General features: G+C 46.4%; 1 protein-coding gene across 1 annotated transcript; it reads left to right on the top strand.

The window, feature by feature from the left end:
- Positions 1–1,849: 1,849 nt before the first annotated feature.
- Positions 1,850–14,518, top strand: LOC120848786. Its single transcript, XM_040220812.1, has 4 exons — positions 1,850–1,922; positions 3,506–3,588; positions 10,644–10,745; positions 14,417–14,518. Exons 1-4 carry the CDS (start codon positions 1,850–1,852, stop codon positions 14,516–14,518), a joined length of 360 nt encoding a protein of 119 aa, XP_040076746.1.
- Positions 14,519–17,576: the final 3,058 nt, after the last annotated feature.

Below are 17,576 nucleotides of genomic sequence, written 5' to 3'. Positions count from 1 at the left end.
AATTAGGAATATCAATTGCGTACTCACGCACCATATATCTTTTTAGGGGGTTCTCTCGGATAGCTGAGGAAATAAAAAGTCAACATATGTTAATGAACTGAATGCAAGTGCGCAGGCGAGCTGGTGTATATTTAGTCATGATAAGAAGCCCGATAATTCAGGTAAAAAGGCCGACAGATAGTTCAGACATCTCAGCCTTTTTTTTTTCGTTTTTTACCTGTTTTCTCGGGTGTTTGGTCCAGAAATGTACACAATGCGTTACTAGTAACGAGTTCTACCTAGTTACTTGTTTTTGGTAACAAGTAACCTATTTAGTCACTTTTTTTAGAAAAGGAACGAGTAACCTACTTAGCTGCTCTTAAGGCCAAGTAACGAGTAACGGTATTTCTTTACTTTCGACGAGTAACGTGCACAAGAACTTGGATACAGTCTTATTTTATTTCTAACCTGAATAACCGTTTGTTGCGACAAGGGCAGGTGGGCAACCCGAAAAACAACTTAACAGTATGAGGGCATAGCAACGTTTATCCCGGAACACGTCAGTCGAACTCTACTGCTGGGAATGTCCTTCACCCAAAGAAAACAGTAAGGTTCATTTGTCGAAGCCTCTAGAATCGGGTACAGACCGAACGTAAACCCGGATGTTGCCAACACGGGAAGGAACAGAACCCATTGTCAACTTCGAACTTTAGAAGTAGAGAGAACAAATGTGAAAGGAGAATTCAGATTTCACCAGCTCTTCCTGAAGCACAACATTGCCGTTTCTTTGAGCGCGCCATGAACGTCAGCGTCCGCGTTTAATGAGGCTGTTCCCGCTCGGGAGCTCTGCCCGCACCATCTTAGCCGCGTCTGCGCCTTCCCGCGGCCGTGTTTCTCGATCTCGCTCCGGAGTGAAAGTGCCACACCTTGAAGTTCTAAAACCTACCCTAATCCCGCATTCTCGGCTTGTGTTTTTACTTCATTCGACCCGCAGGAGTTGCTCGGAACTCGGGTTCATTTGTGCGTCCCGCAGTTGTAAACGCCAACGGCGGCAACACGACGCCATGTTTCTCTTTTACCTGCTCTGGAATATGCCTTAGAAAAGCGTTCGTGTTTTCTGCAGTCTGGAAATCCCTACGAGACGGCGTTCATCAGGGCCAATAATTGATGAAATTTACGTGAGAAGCGTTTTTCGCTCCTTTTAATAACATATTGTTCCTCGCTTGCCGGAGGATTGAGTAGACGTGCTGGAATTGAGATGATCGCGACGGTTTTTGCCGGCGCATGGAGGGGATCTGTGTTCTCGAGTTCGAAGTCTCGCGTAAAAAGAGTTAGCGCCGAGTGCGGTCCTGAACGTAGCGCTGTGCTAAGGTAAGCCAATCTTAGAAACTAAGGTTAGCTGCTACACAGAATGCATATGCCAGTCTGGTCGCGTTAAACACCAAATGCCTCTGCGAGGAGTTGCACCGCGGCGCCACTGTCTTGTCGCAAACTTCGGATTACTACAACGTACAACGAGGGCAAAGGATCCGCTCTTGGATACAACATTTGACGTGAAAATTATTGCCGCCACTGCTCAGTGTTGCCAGTAGAGCGGAAGATCGTGATGCAGATGCGTAAACTTCAAAAATTGTTTTCTCAAAAGAAAATAAATATTTTTTGTGGGATATTTCATAGACTTATTCAGGGGAAAATATTTAGTGCACGCTGAATGCTTGATAAAATAACGATGACCATTAATATTTCGCAGGAGCTCTGCTTTAACCACGTTGACTCTACTTTCCGAGAAAAAGATGGCGCTGTCGAGTTTCGAGGCTATATTCATATTAATTTTTCTCTTTTAGGAGGACGTTCCCGTTGGACTGCGATTATGTTTCGCGATATATGCAACATGCTGCTCGTACTTTTCGCCGTGGTGCCTATCCTACTGGCATCTCAAGAAGGTAAGTAGTATAAAGATATAGTTATTTAACGAATATAACATTTTCTTCTGCTTTCTTTCGAAATATATTTTGCCAGGTTTACTTCTTTAAGAAACACCTGTCATTGAATGCCACCGCTGCCCTCTGAACGTCATTTGATATTGCTACAATGCTTTAGAATATCAGGTGTCTGAAGAGGGTATAACAAATAGTGTTCATACAAACCTGACCAAAAGGAAGTCACTACATCGCATATCTTTTATAGGTGCCCTTAAAAGGTTTCTGAAATCGCCTAGATACCGCGATAACTCACGGTGCGGGCTCAAAGCATTCTAAAAATTCATAAATCATAGCGACGCGCAGCCGATTTCTCTATTAAAAAAAGCTATAATTGAACACACTGAAGTCATCCCCGGCGATGGGAGGAGCATCGTTCCGACAGCCAGGACATGTGACAAAAAAAAAAAAAAAAAAACGCGACATTTAGTTAAGATTGCAACCGCTGTTACTACAAAATGTGTATGCTTTTGTAGATAATAGAAGCAGGTAAAAGAGTATTCGAAAAATGTTAGGTTTTCGCAGAGACGGAATATAATGTTGCAATAATCGTATCAAACACAGGGCACTATTTTTTTTTTTTCGTGTCTTCCGCGGTAGTGAAGTGTCCGGTCGTCAGCCGCACGCATTCGAGATATCACTCCGCGGTTCCACCGGTCGGTATTCGCCAGGATCCTTCGCTTGCCATTGGCTGACAGTGCTTCTTGTTTCGGAACATGTACCTCCCATTTCCGAAGACGACCTGGGTGTGTTGCGATTTTTGATTGCATTTTTAATAGGGAAATCGGACGCGTATCGTAATGATTGACGGATTTCTAGGATGTTTACGGCCAGCAGAGTGAGTTATTGCCATATTTAGACGATCTCAGAAACCTCCTCAAGGCACCTTTAAGAGCCTCACACAGGCTGCACTGTTGAACAGAAAATGTTTCGTCTATACATGCGTTCAAGGAATTGGATTATCTTGATGTCGCAAATCCAGCTGTTACAAAACCCCGGGTGTTTGCGTTCTTGGAAGCTGTAGAGGGGATTGAGGAATCAGTTGCTAAATATGCACCTAATGTGTAGTGCTAAAAATAACGAATGATGATGTTTATCGACATCATCGGATATTTTGTGCAAGTCTGACAGTAAAATGTTTAACTGAATAACTGGAAATGATTATTGTTGGGAATAAAAATGCTTGACAAAGGTAAAACTTAATATCAGTGTTTATTTGGGCGAACTTGTGGCTGCAATACTAGCAATGTACCCGCCTTTTACGCAATGTTGACGCGAACGCAAAAGTGCATGCTATGATAATGAAATTATTACAAATCTGCAAGCGAGCTGGACAAGAATAACGATAACAATCACTTGAGAAGGGGAACAAGGGGACAGAGGATAAACACAATCTCCAAACTGTGTTTTGAGATTTGTGTTTGCCCTTTTTCACCCTTGTTCCCCTTCTCCAGAAATTACTGTCAGTGCTTGCGTTTGCTCGTATACGTAATACTAAAACTCACAATAATCTCCTCGCCTAAGTGTACCTTCAATTTTTTTTTCAGAGGGGTCTACGCCTTCCTCAATGGATTGCTTCCATGCTCTTCGTGGAGGAGCAAATATATATTGCGAACTTTTTGGACATTCTGTAAGTCTTGCGAACAATTAAAAACAAATATATTTCCAAATATTCTAAAGGGTCTTTCTATTTTTTTATAGCGCAAAGACTAATTATTTATTACCATTTTTACTAAAACCCGGCGTTTAGCATGAAAACCCGTAGTATTTTTAGAAACACTAACCAATTTACGAAGTTAGTGACACGTCGCGTGAACACGGGGGCACATAAAGCGAAAAAATACACGGCGGTCTTTCCATATCGTAATTTCTACTGGTGTCAGGTGGAGCGAGTAATTAGACAAGCTCAAAAGTGGTAGGTATTCAAGAGGGGGAAATTCCTGAACCTAAAAAGCTTGAAGGGTTTTATTTTGGAATCTTTACCTTGCGTAAAAATATTTTACAATTCTTAAAACGAAGGGTACCTAAGGTTTCTGGTGCTCATTCGTTTCTTTGCGCTAAGGTGACGCTTGTTCCTTCACTAGCGTAATATCCCCCATTCCCAGGTTATTTAACACCTGGCGAAATCTCACGAAGCTCTACTGTGTGCTTGACGACTGCCAACGTCCCTGATCAAATCACACACTAATGGCCCTTTCCTATACCCCAATATTCGGCTATGACATCACGCAGCTGTGGTAGCGCTGCTATCGTAACAGCACATCCGCAGAGACTGACGCGGATCTGGTTCCAGCACACGCGCAGTCCCCACCATTGTTTTGGGCAAAAGCTAACTTGTTTGTAAAGAGGTCTCACCGGCACACCGCTGACAAACAGGTCGGCGCGTGGCGTGGGCACTGCGTGTGCACAGGAACCAGACAAGCGTCAAGTTATACATCTGCTCGTGCGCTGCGTCAACAGCAGCGCCACCTCAGCTGCGGGACGTCAGGCCACGTGCCGGTGTATACATCTTTCCACGAAGCACGCGGCCACAAGAAAAGATAACCTTTTTTGAGCCCACTCACTGGGTTGGGGGCTAGTCTCTCACCGCTGTCCCTGCTGACCCTAATCGAGTCGACTGTTGATTTCGATAGGCGCAATATCAAATATTGCTAGCGGCTAGGTTCCCGCCTTTTGCCGTTACTTGTTTAGTTTCACAGTTTTGTATTTTTCTGTGTAAATTTAGAAAGCACATTTTCACAGTAAAAAAAAAAGGTGCATAGGTGTATCATGTTGCACAAATTTCCGTATAACTACATGCGGGTGGCACAAAAAATGAGAGGGGGGCGGGGGGGTTCGCGCTTGAGAGTCGCGTGAATTTCCTGTGCCACCGAGGACGCGAGCTCGGCCGCTGTCTAGAGCGCTGAGCGGAGGTTATGAAATCACGAGTGCCGGAGCCGGTCTACCACCGTTTCAGTCAGACAGGAAGGAGCGCGCCGCGTTAAAGCTGGCAAACGAGCAAGCCAGCAGATAAGAAATTGATTCAAAAACCTCTGTTGTTGATTGTGTATGAATTGCGATCGGATTTGTCTAGGACAACCTCGAGAACAACGTCTAAGACTATGGTGAGGACGACGTCCTAGAGGACGACATCAAAAACGACATCTAGGAAGAGTTCCAGGGCAATTTCAAGGACGGCGTCTAGGACGACGTCTATAACGACCTCTAGGGTTACCTTAAGAACGACCTGAAGGAGGACGTCCCAGAGGACGATGTCAAAAAGGACGTCAAGAAGGACCACTAAAACGACCTCAAGGACGACCTCTAGGATGACGTCAAGGGCGATGTCAAGGTCGTGAGTTCCTTCGAAGAGAGGGCGAATGTAAAGGAGCAAGTAAATGAGCTAAAATTGTTTACTGCGCATACCTACTACGCATTAGGAGGCCGGTGTTATCTGTGTGACGTCACTTCCGTGATCATGTTTCTTTGGCATCGATCTCCCAACTTTGCACCCGTTTTCAAGCGCGGAGAAAGACGTAGTTCTACGTCAAGACTATGAACTATTTGGGGGTACGTGCGCGTCAAAGCGAATGCTACTAGAATGTTTTTTTGTTTTTTTTATGATGAGGTTAAACGCCGCCGCCCGTTCAGTTGTTTCAATTGAAAATGCGCTTAGCTGTCGAAAATATGTTTGCAAGAAAAGATAGCCGAAAGCCATTCATATTTCTCGCCCCTAAATGGAGTGATTAACGACCTCCGCGACAGGACTCGTTCATGATATTTAACAAATGTGAGCGTTCGAACAATGCAAACCGAAGGTTCGTCTACTTTTTGCACACGGGTTTCGATGACGTCAGAACGTCGAGCTCTTATTGGCTGATTGAAAAAATACAGAGGGTAGACTTCAAGGCATCTAGCATTGAGGTGTACCTACTATGGCACTATCCTTTCAATCAAAGCCAATCACAGCTCGGCGTCGTTTTGACTCAAGATCAACTGGTGCGCTAGTTGGTTGAACATCTAGACAATGATTTAACAAAGCACTCTGTCCTTTCCTCTTCTTCTCTTCTTAGTGGTTTGCGCTTTGTAAAGGCACAGCAAAAAAAAAAAAATAGTAAATTTTATTTTGTTTGGGGTTACTTTTAAGCTTTCATTGTACCCACCCCACATTCGCAAAAAAATACCAATCAGGCGGACAAAAAACAAGTCGTAACATGTCGAGGAGAAACCGAGAGGTGATTTTCTCCCTTTATGTTATGGGAGGGTTTGCGAGGAAGAAAGTGAAGGCCGGGTTCCTTTTCTCTGGTTGAGGGCAGGCCTTTAAATTCACCTTTTCAACTTTCGTATTGTTTTGTTTGTTTGTGTTACGAGGCAGGAATAAAGACCCAGACAGGCCACGTCCGCTGTTGTCCCAGGCGCATGCTGTTAACTGCTCGCGCCAGCGGCGCCCGTGCATTGCACTGCTTTATTTTCTAAAGCGTGTGTGTGTCAACGATGGCGCCAGCTTTTGTATGCGGCAATCGTAACACTCCTTCCTCCGAGATCGTTGTTCTGGGAGGATAACGATGCACTGGTTTTCTTGTGCGCGTTGATTTGCGCAGAACTGGAAAGTCTTTTGTAGCGATCGATCTCTCGACAAGTTTTTGAGGAGACAACGGCGGTGGCATTGATGCTCGAGCCCCTGGGGGTTCATCTACCTGCCCCATTTTTCCTGCCTTGGCTGCTGGTTGTTCAGCGAACGAACTGAGTGCATTTCGTTCTGGCAACTCAGGCGTGACCGGTGGGAACCTGTCGTCGAGTCTGATATGGTCGCCGTGTCTGTGCCAGTTGGTTCTGTCTTCCAGTTGTACTTCGATGGACGATGAACAATTGTTGGTCTGATAACAGTGGCTGGCAACCACGCTGAACCATGGCCTAAAATTCTTCACAATGACGCTGGAGTCAGGTGTCGGCAATAAGGTACGACGTGCTCCTTTTTCCTGATGCAGCTTCTGCTTCAGTTGTTTTACTACAACATTTTTCTGAAGGTCCGGACGCAGCGCTTTGAGGGGTTCTCAGCACCCATCCCATGAGTAGTTCTGCAGGAGATCGACCTGTCAGGTCATGAGGTGTTGTTCGGTACTGAAAAAGTAACCTGGCGATCTTGCTCTGAAAGTCGCCGGGTTAGCATTCTTCAACTTCTTTTTTATTAACTGAGCTACGCGTTCAGCAGCACCGTTTGATGCGGGATGGTACGTCGGTACCTTGACACCTCGAATATGATTCCTTCTGAGGAACTCCAGGAATTTCGCACCCGTGAAAGCTGTTTTGTTGTCAGATACAATGATCCATGAGTTGAAAAAATGGTCCTTAAGCAGTTTATAGTTGCTTCTGAAGATGGAGAAGACACAGGCATGGCTTTAATTCACCTGAAGAAATTGTCAACGACGACCAAGAAGCAATGACCTTGGAAAGGTCCACCGAAATCAATGTGCAGTCTTGACCACGGTTTCTCTGGAAAGGGCCAAGGTGTTGATGTTCCTGTCAAGTCGCACAGGACTTCACCTTGTTTGAGATGTCTTCATCGATGTTAGGCCACCATATGTGACTTCGGGCGATAGTTTTCATTTTTTCAATGCCCGGGTGACTTCCGTGAATGAGCTTCAGGACTTCCTGTCGAAGAGACGCGGGAATCACGACTCTGGTTCAACAGAGCACGGAGTCTTCTTGTAGACTGAGCTCGTGCTCTCGAACTTTGTAAGACATCCATTCGGCCTCCCGAGGGAGGTTGCCACTTTCCAACAAGATGTGATGAAGCCTCGACAAGAGAGGATCCCTTTTTGAAGCCTGAGCTACTATGGCTGACGACAGCACCCTTTCAACATGAAGATGTCGGCTGGCGGCTCCACGGTGATGTGCTTGCTCTTTCATGACAATCTGCTCAATCCATCAGCGTGTCCAATTGCCTTGCCGGGGTTATAGACTACGGTGTAATGGTACGCAGCTAACATGAGGGCCCAACGTACCACTCTTGGAGAGCTTCGCTCTGGGATGGCCTTGTTTGGGCCAAGAAGTCTAAACAGCGGCTTATGGTTTGTTACTGCTTCAAAGTGCTTTCCCCAGAGGTATTGATGGAACTTAGTTACGCCGAAGATTAAGGCCAAGGCCTCTCTGTCCAGTTGGCAGTAATTCTTTTCAGCCGGCTGTAGGCTCCTGGATGCGAACGCGATAGGACGTTCCACACCTTGGGCATTGCGGTGGGCCAGAACAGCTTCCAGACCAAATGGGGACACGCCACAAGTAAGTGTAAGTTCCTCCTTTGGGTTGCAATAGACCAACACGCTGGCCGAAGTCAGAAGTTTTTTTGTTTCAGTGAAGGAAGTTTTTTGTTCATTTTTCCAGCACCATGGTGGCCTACTTATTAGTAGGTGATGCAAGGGATGTAGAACAGAAGATAGGCTCGGGATTAACTTCCTGTAGTAGTCAACCAAGCCGAGGAAACTCTGCAGTTTCTTGACGTTGCTTGGTGCAGGAGCCTTGAGGACTGCTTCGACTTTGCCTGGAGCAGGGTGCAGCCCTTCTGCGTCGATGATGTGGCCCAGGTATTCGACAGCGTCCATCATAAATTTGCACTTGGTGAATTTCAGCTTGATTCCTCTGTCTGAAATTCGCTGGAATACCTTATCGAGGTTGCTGAGATGGTCCTTGTCATCCGTTACCGTCACCAGAATTTCATCAAAATAGACGACGCCATGGTTGAGACCTTGGAGCAGGGTTTCCATCTCTCCCTGAAAGATTGATGGGGCCGAAAATATTCCAAATGGTAACCTCTTTTACACAAAAAGTCCTTTGGGAGTGTTGATTGTGGTGTATTTCCGTGAAGTTGGATCGATGACCAACTGCTGGTAAGCGTCCTTCAAGTCAAGCTTGGTGAATTTGAAGCCTTCTGAAGGCTTCGGCAACAACTCTTCGACTCTTGGAGTGGGATACTGGTCTAGGATTGCAACAGGATTTACAGTCACTTCATAATCTGCGCCTATGCGAATGTGACCGTCTTTCTTAGTGACAGGGACGATCGGTGCTGCCCAGTCGGAAGACTTCACGAGTTCAAGCATGTCCTCTCACTCTAATGTCTGGAGTTCTTCCAATACTTTGTCGAGCAAGGAAAATGGGACACTTCGTGCCTTGAAGAACCGTGGTTTGGCGCCTTATCGAACTGATAGTTCACCGAGACTCCTTGGAATGTTCCTGGTTCGTCAGAAAAGAGAGTGGTGTGCTGATCTATGAGCTGCTGGACAGGGTTGACGAAGTAGATATCTGAAACGTGGAATACAGTCATGTTCAATGCTTCCATCCAATCACGTTACAACAGCGTATGAGTATCGCCTTCAGCCACCAATAGTGGAAGCTCGAAGTGGTGGTCCTTGAATTTCGCAGTCACGGTGACTTTCCCGACCACAGGTTTCTAGTCTTCGGTGTAACTTCTCAGACGGACCTTCGAAGGCTCGCAGGGAAGGTTAGCAAATTCCTGGTGGAATGTAGTCTCTCCTTTGATAGAGAGACACTTGCCCCGGTATTGAGCTCCATTTTTATTGGCTTACCTTGAAGTTCCAGCTCAACTACGAAGAGATTGGACTTTTTAGAAGGGTCAAACGAAACCTCTTAGCGTTCTGGATGTTGAACGACGTGTACTGGAGCTCGCTTACTTAAGTCACTCTTGTCCTCCCTTCTGCTTTGTTGCAGACGCACGTTGGCTAGAGCTTGCGCTTTTCGTTGTGCAGACATTGGCTATGTGTCCTTTTTTCTTGCAATGGTTGCAGATGTCCCGGATGTGCGGGCACTCCGTTGCAAAGTGACAATCACCACAACGATAGCAGCTCACGTGCTTCTTCTGAGGAACTTGAACAGCGTTGATACTCGCTGATGAAGATGCCGCGGCTTCGCCTAGCTCGGTTACGTCACGCTTTGCGGATTCCATAGCTTGTGCAATCCTAACAACCACGAGCTCCAACGTTGGATGGTGCTCTTCAAGCAGACGAGTTTTTATTTGTCCGTCATTAATGCCGCAAACAATTCTGTCTCGTAGGAGGTCATTGAGGAATGTGCCGAACTCGCAATGTTCCGATCTTAAGTGAGGCTACGTAGTCACTGATCGATTGTTGCTCTTAGTCGTACTCGGCTATCAAACTTCGAACGGCTCACCATGACAGACGGTTTCGGCGAATAATGGTAGCTCAGCGTTTGTAGGCTGGCCTCCAATGTCGCTTCCGTCAGCTTCATTGGTGCGAACATACTTCGCAGCGTGGAATACGTCCGCGACCAACAACAGCACAGGAAGTTTGATGGCTGGGACTTCATTTGCTGCGAAGAACTGTTCCATTCGTTCCAGATACTCTTGCAAGACTTGACTTTCGGGGTCGAAAGGCTCCAGTGTACCGTACTTCAGCATCTTGCAAGCAGGTTAAATACGTGAATTCCCCTTCGTCGCCTGTTGTTACGAGGTAGTAATAAAGACCGAGACAGGCCACGTCCGATGGTGTTCCAGGCGCATGCTGAACTGCTCGCGCCACCGGCGCCCCCGTGCATTGCACTTCTTTATTTTCTAACGCGCGTGTGTGTCAACGGTGGCGCCAGCTTTTGTATACAGCATTAGTAACAGTTTGTTTTTTATAGGAGATAGCTTTATTTTCATTCTTATTTGTGACATTATATGTCGGCGCATTGCAGTATTTTCATATTATGCATTCTGACACGGGCGAGCTCGGATGCGATGATGGTACCAAGAGGGTGAAGTTGCCGGAGTCAGTTTGGCCCCGCGGTGCAACAATGGTAAGTCACGAGAAAATGTTCTCACTGCCTTCGCGCTTTTGTCGTTTTGTTTGTTTTACCGGTGTCAGTTTTATGGCAGCTGCCTTTTTTCGATATATTTGAAACAAATATTTATCGTTCAATTTCTGTTGTTCAGACATGAGAAAAGTGGTACTTATTAGACAGCTTTAGTATAGCGTTGCTGGAGCTTACGTACGCAATACGCAATAGCGTAAGCTAAAAATGACCTGCTTGGACCGAATTTAGTTGTGCGTTACGTTTTCGACTGAACACCGCGCATGATCTTGGTAAAATTTGCTAGAGTCGTAGAATTCCGGGTGATTATAGCGCAACCATGCTCCTGGAAAGAAATATTGAAAAAGAAAAAGTGTCCAATCATTTTATTTAAGATTAAACCAAGCCACGGATGCCTCGTCAAGCGCGCTTTTCTGCGGGGTACAGAGGCCACGAATACGAGTGCCTAGCCAAATTCGATCACGGAGCCTCCGTCAGTCGTCCCGTGGAAACGGCACCTTTTATCAATGCTATCGCGAAATGAAATTCATGACCCTAATATCCAGTGCATAGCGAGGACTTCGGCGATTTCTTTTAGAGTCGTTCGTCCATCGGCGATGAACTGTGGGAATAGGCTTAGCGATGAGCAGATCGCAGCGTCGAAGCACACTGCGAGCGGCGAACATTTCCACTGTGCACTCCTTCAGCTATAGGGCGATCTGATTCGACAGCGGTAAGTCCCAGGAAGAATCGCCGAGCTGAACCCCACGCAATTTCACGTAACACAGAACTTCGAAAACACCACGTCGCCCTTGCTGCGCCAGTCGAGGCAACCGCCATCTTGAAACTGGCGCTCTCGTTGGGTCCGAGATCTCACGAGAGCGTCCCGCAAGGCCCGCTAGCCAGCAACGCAAAATCACCAGCGTTGCGTGCGTACGCAATACGCCAGCCCTTCTATTCCGTTCTGCGCATGCGCACTCAGGACCCGCAATCTCCTTGCGTACGCAAAGCTATAGCGTACGGTCCACTAAAACTGTTTATTGTCTCTCTGCTTATTGTGTGCAGAGCTAGTACGCGAACCATGTTTTACAGTTGCAAGACCATGCGTCATTCCATCAAATCCCCTGGGAAAGACGTAGTCAGTCATCTTTGTTATATAAATTCAGAATAATCAGACATTTTCCTATTCCACTTTACTGACGGCATATAGCACAAAATAATTTTAACGTGCGACAGCTGCAAACATTGTTGACAATTGTTTCATGGAATCGAAAACGCCTCTTATTTTATACCCAACTCCACATGATCACGTCGACTACTAAAGAGGCTGGAAGGAACAGACAACTCACGAACCAGCCAAAATTCTGAAGGCCGCTTAGTGTTGCGTTTATGCAAACAACCATCTTAACGATGACTGGTGGACGTAGATGGGGAGGCAATGGCCACGTGCAATTCCGTCAGTCTTTCAGCCTGGTGATGAGGCGAATTTCTGCTTAATATTTACGACTGGTCCTCCCTGTTGCTTTGCAGCAATAATTATTAGAATATCAAAATATAATTGTGAGAGTATTAACTGCCCATGGAACGAAGCCGGAGTTGTCTGATGTCGGTAGCAGCGAAAAACGACACCTAAATACCAATTGGTTGAGCGAAACCGCACGTAAATTTAAATTAGCTGAGCTAAACGGGCACATAAATTCCCATTGGCTGAAAAACAAACGCGCCTAAAAAAATAATTAAAAAATAAAATAAAACACAAAGAAAAGCACGCCAACGCAGATGCGTCGTCACGGAAGCCGTGGAGCCGGCGGGGGTGCCGCGCCTGCGCAGTGAGGAGCGTGACGTCACTGCAGGAGTGCCGTGTGAAAAAGGAAGACGTGGCGCGCTGCTTGTAGGAATGCGCTACGTGCAGGAATGCTATGGCATTCCTACACGTAAGCAGTCTTAAGTGTCTTCGCTTATTTTTGTTACATAATGATATAAGTACTAAAGGTGATTGTATATTTATCAAAAATAGGAGCAGGAATAAAAGAAAGAGTATTAGCAGTGGTAGCAATATTAGGGAAAGTTGCAAGTAGTAATATTAGTATTTAAAATACCTTGGAACGATAGGGAAAAAACTATATAGGGACACAATACATAAAGTACAGTATTTATGAATGTGCTGTTCGTGTTGAGGTTGGGACGTGTTTCTTTTTACACAAACATACTGGAACTTGTGCTCTGAAACTGACCATGAAGCGTCTTTGTCGCTGCGTAATTTTGACGATACGTGTGGAATTTTTCTTCCAACTTCCCCCTCGTCAACCATAATGACGCAGTAACACATATCGTATCGTTGTCGTAGTCGCGGGATTATCTTTAATAACTATATTCAAATGCAGCTCATAGTTTGGACCCGAATTCAGCGGGGGCACACGATTTGGTCTTAAAACAATCAATGCGTAAACAAGTTTTCGGGTGGTGATTGGAGTAAAATCGCTGCAGCGACGCGAACAGCCGACACCTAACACTGTCCGCATCTTAGCACGTGCGATGTGGTTGCCAACCCCAGTGCACGGCTGTGATGAACTTTGGGCGGCAAACATTCTGCACGAGATCATGTGGCCGCTCATTCTGTCTGTAATTTGAGGAAGTAATGCCGATTTTTGTATATATTGTGGTGACTGTCATTATGAGATATAATCTAGCCCATGTTTTGTAGGTTGTGAATGTCAAAGACTAATGCTGCGCGTTATTTACTGAAAGCCCAGAAATAGTGACACGGCACCTTTATTAAAATAGTCAAGAGGATAAAAGTATATTTTCATGGTGCAAGTTTTGAAACGAAGCCTCCTCCCAAATAGCCCAATCTCTTGAGGAAGAGGAGGGGAGGGTACGCCCCTCCTCCTCCTTTCCTCCTCTTCTATTCACCTTCCCTCCTCATCCTCACCTCCTCCTCCTTCTCCTCCTCCTCCTTTCCTCCACCTCTCCTCCTGCCTCTGAATTTGTTCATGGCTGACGTGACTGGAAGTTGTGACGTCATTTCCCTCGCTAAATTTAGGGAGAAATTGAATTGGTGATGAGGCCACGTGACGTGAATTTCCCCGCTAAATTTAGCGAGGAAAGTTTTTCGCTATATTTAGTGGGAAAATTTTTCCGCTAAATGTTGCGGGAAATTTTTCCGCTAAGTTTAGCGGGTAACTTTATTAGCGAATATTACTGGAAAACTTTCCCACTTAATTTAGCGGGAAAAGTTCCCCGGTAAATTTAACGGGAAAATTTCCCCTATAACCTTAGCAGAAAAATTTTTCGCTATATATAACGGAAAAAATTACCCACTAAATAAAGCTAAAAAATTTCCCCGCTAAATTTAGCGGAAAAATTTCCCTGCTAACATTAACGGGGAAACGTCCCATATCGCAATGCGCGCGGTTACGCCCACGCCGACGGCGACAGCGACACCGACGGCGTCGCCGACGCCGCTCAACTCGGAAACGGGCTCCTAAGATCTCCGCTCTAAAAGCACATATGTGTGCCTCCTTATGGGTGGATCTAGGTGGATCTTTTATCACGCATTTCATTACATAAAAATTGCAGTGGAATTAAAGAAGTGGTTACCAGTAAAACGAAGTTATTTGAACGCTGATATTTGTATTCTGAGTGCTCTGAAACCAGAATTGCATTTTCTTTTTCAGACTTCCTGCTCTCAAAAACTGAAAAACACCCTCCAAGAATTTAGTGACACAATGCAGACGATTAAAGATAGCCTTAAGAAAAGGGGGTGCAATATTGAATAACAAAGGAAGCAACTTCTGCTACGGCGACTGCAATAAATAAAGCAGTGTCATGTGCCCTTCATCCGTATCTATCATTTATATAAATGTATATCTCCTCTTTAGTTCATGTTGTGATATTCAGTTACTACAAACTGGGCTGTATTGCGGTACAAGTGTTTTCTGCTGTGTCCTTGATATATCTTTTTCTAAGGCATCTACTTCAATATGTGGCAAGATAAAATTTGCAGACGGTATTTGTAACTCAGGAGTGAAATGTATTTAAAATTATCGAATCTATTTCAAGATTTTCCTTGTCTTACACAATGCGCTACATATGGTTTCAAAAATTAGGGTTTGTAATTCAAGGGAAACAATGAAGGCAATAGTTAGTTGAAGGTTTCACAGTGTCTACTTGAGAAATCTGGAACATAGCCTCGGGCAAACCACACACAAGAACAAAAGTTCAAATAATAAAAGAAGAAAAAACGCTCGAAGAATGGCAGCTGGGGAACTCGGGCGCTAGCTTTAAAGTGTTTCGCCGTCTTCGATTTTTTATTATTTATGTTTTACCACACAATAGTGTCCGGGATCAGGCGATACGAATTACGCACTGTGTGGCATTTCAATCATGTGTGGAGGGGAACGGCGTTCGATTTTCCCGAAAACAATTGTTCTCTGAGGAATTCAATCTCTAGGAAGTTCGACTTTATTAATTATACTGTGGCAACGTTTACATGAATGCGATCGTCGAATATCGAATCGAAGAGGGACCAAGCTCACGCACCCTGTCTTCCCGCTTTTTCCTTTCCTACCCATTATTACCAAATAAATAAATAAATAAATAAAATAAATAAAAATTTCCTACCGGTCAAAATAGTCAAATCTCGATTTGGTTCAATATGGTCGCATTCATGGCTACGTTTACATGAATGTGATCGTAGCGAAACGCATCGAGAGGAGACCATTTGCACGCTGCCTGCTTTCCTACTTCTTCCTTATCTACCCAGCTGCTATCAATCAAATTAGTAGAATCTCGATTTGACGCGCTAAGGTCGCATTTATGTAAATGCAACCCGTGTAGATGCAGCCAATGATGTGCGCGGAATTATGCGGCTAGGAATCTGAACGTGCCACACACGTTCTATCGTTCGCGTGGGTGTGGGAGGTTGACGAGCAATGACGTTCGAGTTGTTCGGAACTTAGTTCCACGACGGAGGCAGCAGGGAGATGGACCTCAAACCTTCTTGCGGTGACTCATAAGCCTACGGGAACAATGGATCATCGCCTGCCCCTCCCAAAGGATCGGCACCCCAAAGAAGAGGCCCAAGGTTCGGTCTATCGCATACCATGTATAAAGATTGCCCGGTTTCATACATTGGCGAAAGTAAGAACATCGCAGAGAGGCTTACCCAACACGAATACGATGTCCGAGAGAAGGATGTGGATGCCAGTGCCCTCGCGGCACACGCAGGAGCAGCTGGCCACACAGTGGACTTCGAGAGAAGCACCGTGCTGGCCTTGGAGAGAAATTGGCGAAAGCGGCTCTTTGTTGAGTCTTGGTTCATTCAACACACAAAGGGGAACTTGAATCGTTGTTAGGGCTCCCTGCCCAGCACCTACGTCTCGGAACTGCGTGCAGTTAGCAAAGCCTCATACATTTCTCAGTGTATTTCAGCGACGCGTGTTCTTTCCGTCATTCGCCCTTGAACAAGAGGACGAACTGGTCTCGAAACGTCTGGTAAATGTTTATTAAACTTTTGGTTAGAGTCCCTATTTTTCGCATAATGTCTATTCCTAAAAAGGCACAGGGCTGCCGAAAGTTTATCTTCAAGCGTTAGCAAGCGCTGCAGTCGCGCGCGGCTGGTTCCCTCTTCCTCCTCAGGTCACGTGACAGAAGTGACCAGAGAGGAGGGAGGGAGCGCGGTCAAGGCGCGGGACACCGGGACACCCCCGCATCATCCCCACAGGCATTCCAGGCCGAAACACGTGACGCTCGTGTTTGGAGCCGCCGTCACTCAGAGGCGTTGAAATGGCACATAAGGACATTACAAAAAATATTTTCACTATAGAGTTGCGTAGTTTTTTTTAAAATAAAAAATAGAAATACGAGGCCGAATTCAAAGTTCCCGCCGTGCACTGTGACGTAACAGTGTACCACAAGGTGTCGGGGCAGTCAGAAGGGAGGCATCCCAGCGAGAGGCTCCGGGAGTCAAGGGACCCAAGAGGAACGCCACGACGTCAGCTGATGGTGAGCCCCGTCAATATCTGCATGAGAAGACGGTGGCAATAGCCTGTTGCGTCGTGTGCGGCGGACGGAGCGGCATCCCAGCGAGAGGCTCCGGGAGTCAAGGGACTCAAGAAGGACGCCACGACGTCAGCTGATGGTGAGCCCCGCCAATATCTGCGTGAGAAGACGGCGGCAATAGCCTGTTGCATCGTGTGCGGCGGACGGAGCGACATCCCAGCGAGAGGCTCCGGGAGTCAAGGGCTCGAGACCGGCGGAAGGAGGCAACACAGAGGAGTCACAGAGACGTCCCGGGGAAATGTGACGGCACGGCAGGACCCTCGTTCCCAGGTAAGACCCAGGATGTTTCCTCCGAAGCTCACAATGTCCAAGAGCACAATATCAGGGGCTAAGGGCGGCTCTTCGGGGGCGGAGGACGGAGTAGGTAGCAGGTCGGCAGCTATAGCGCTTGAAATTCTTAGACTGCAACGCGAAATTAAGGAATTAAAGCTGACAAGATTCAGGCGATGAGAAAATGGAGTTCGAAGGACCCAACAAAAATGAGAGAGCTCGCGAAAGAACCCCGCGCCGTCCTCGCGCCGATGCCGGAGTTTGCAGCCTTCGCTCCGGAGTGTTTTAGGAGCGCTCAGACTAAAATAAGTCCGGAGAAAGACCGCGAGGAGAATGCATACGGCGATGACTGCGGCGGCAGCGAAGTGAAAATTGAGAGGAGAGCTGGCGCCGACAAGGCAGAGGCACTCGCCGGTGATCCGGTGGCGAAGGGAGGCGAGAGCGGGAGCGATGTTGATGGCACCGACTCCGCTACCGGCACCGTGTCGTCACCTAAGGTCAGGC

This window comes from Ixodes scapularis, unplaced genomic scaffold, assembly GCF_016920785.2.
Source record: "Ixodes scapularis isolate PalLabHiFi unplaced genomic scaffold, ASM1692078v2 ptg002746l_1__unscaffolded, whole genome shotgun sequence".
In the NCBI taxonomy this organism is placed as follows: domain Eukaryota; kingdom Metazoa; phylum Arthropoda; class Arachnida; order Ixodida; family Ixodidae; genus Ixodes; species Ixodes scapularis.
This window is presented reverse-complemented; position numbering and strand designations above follow the sequence as displayed.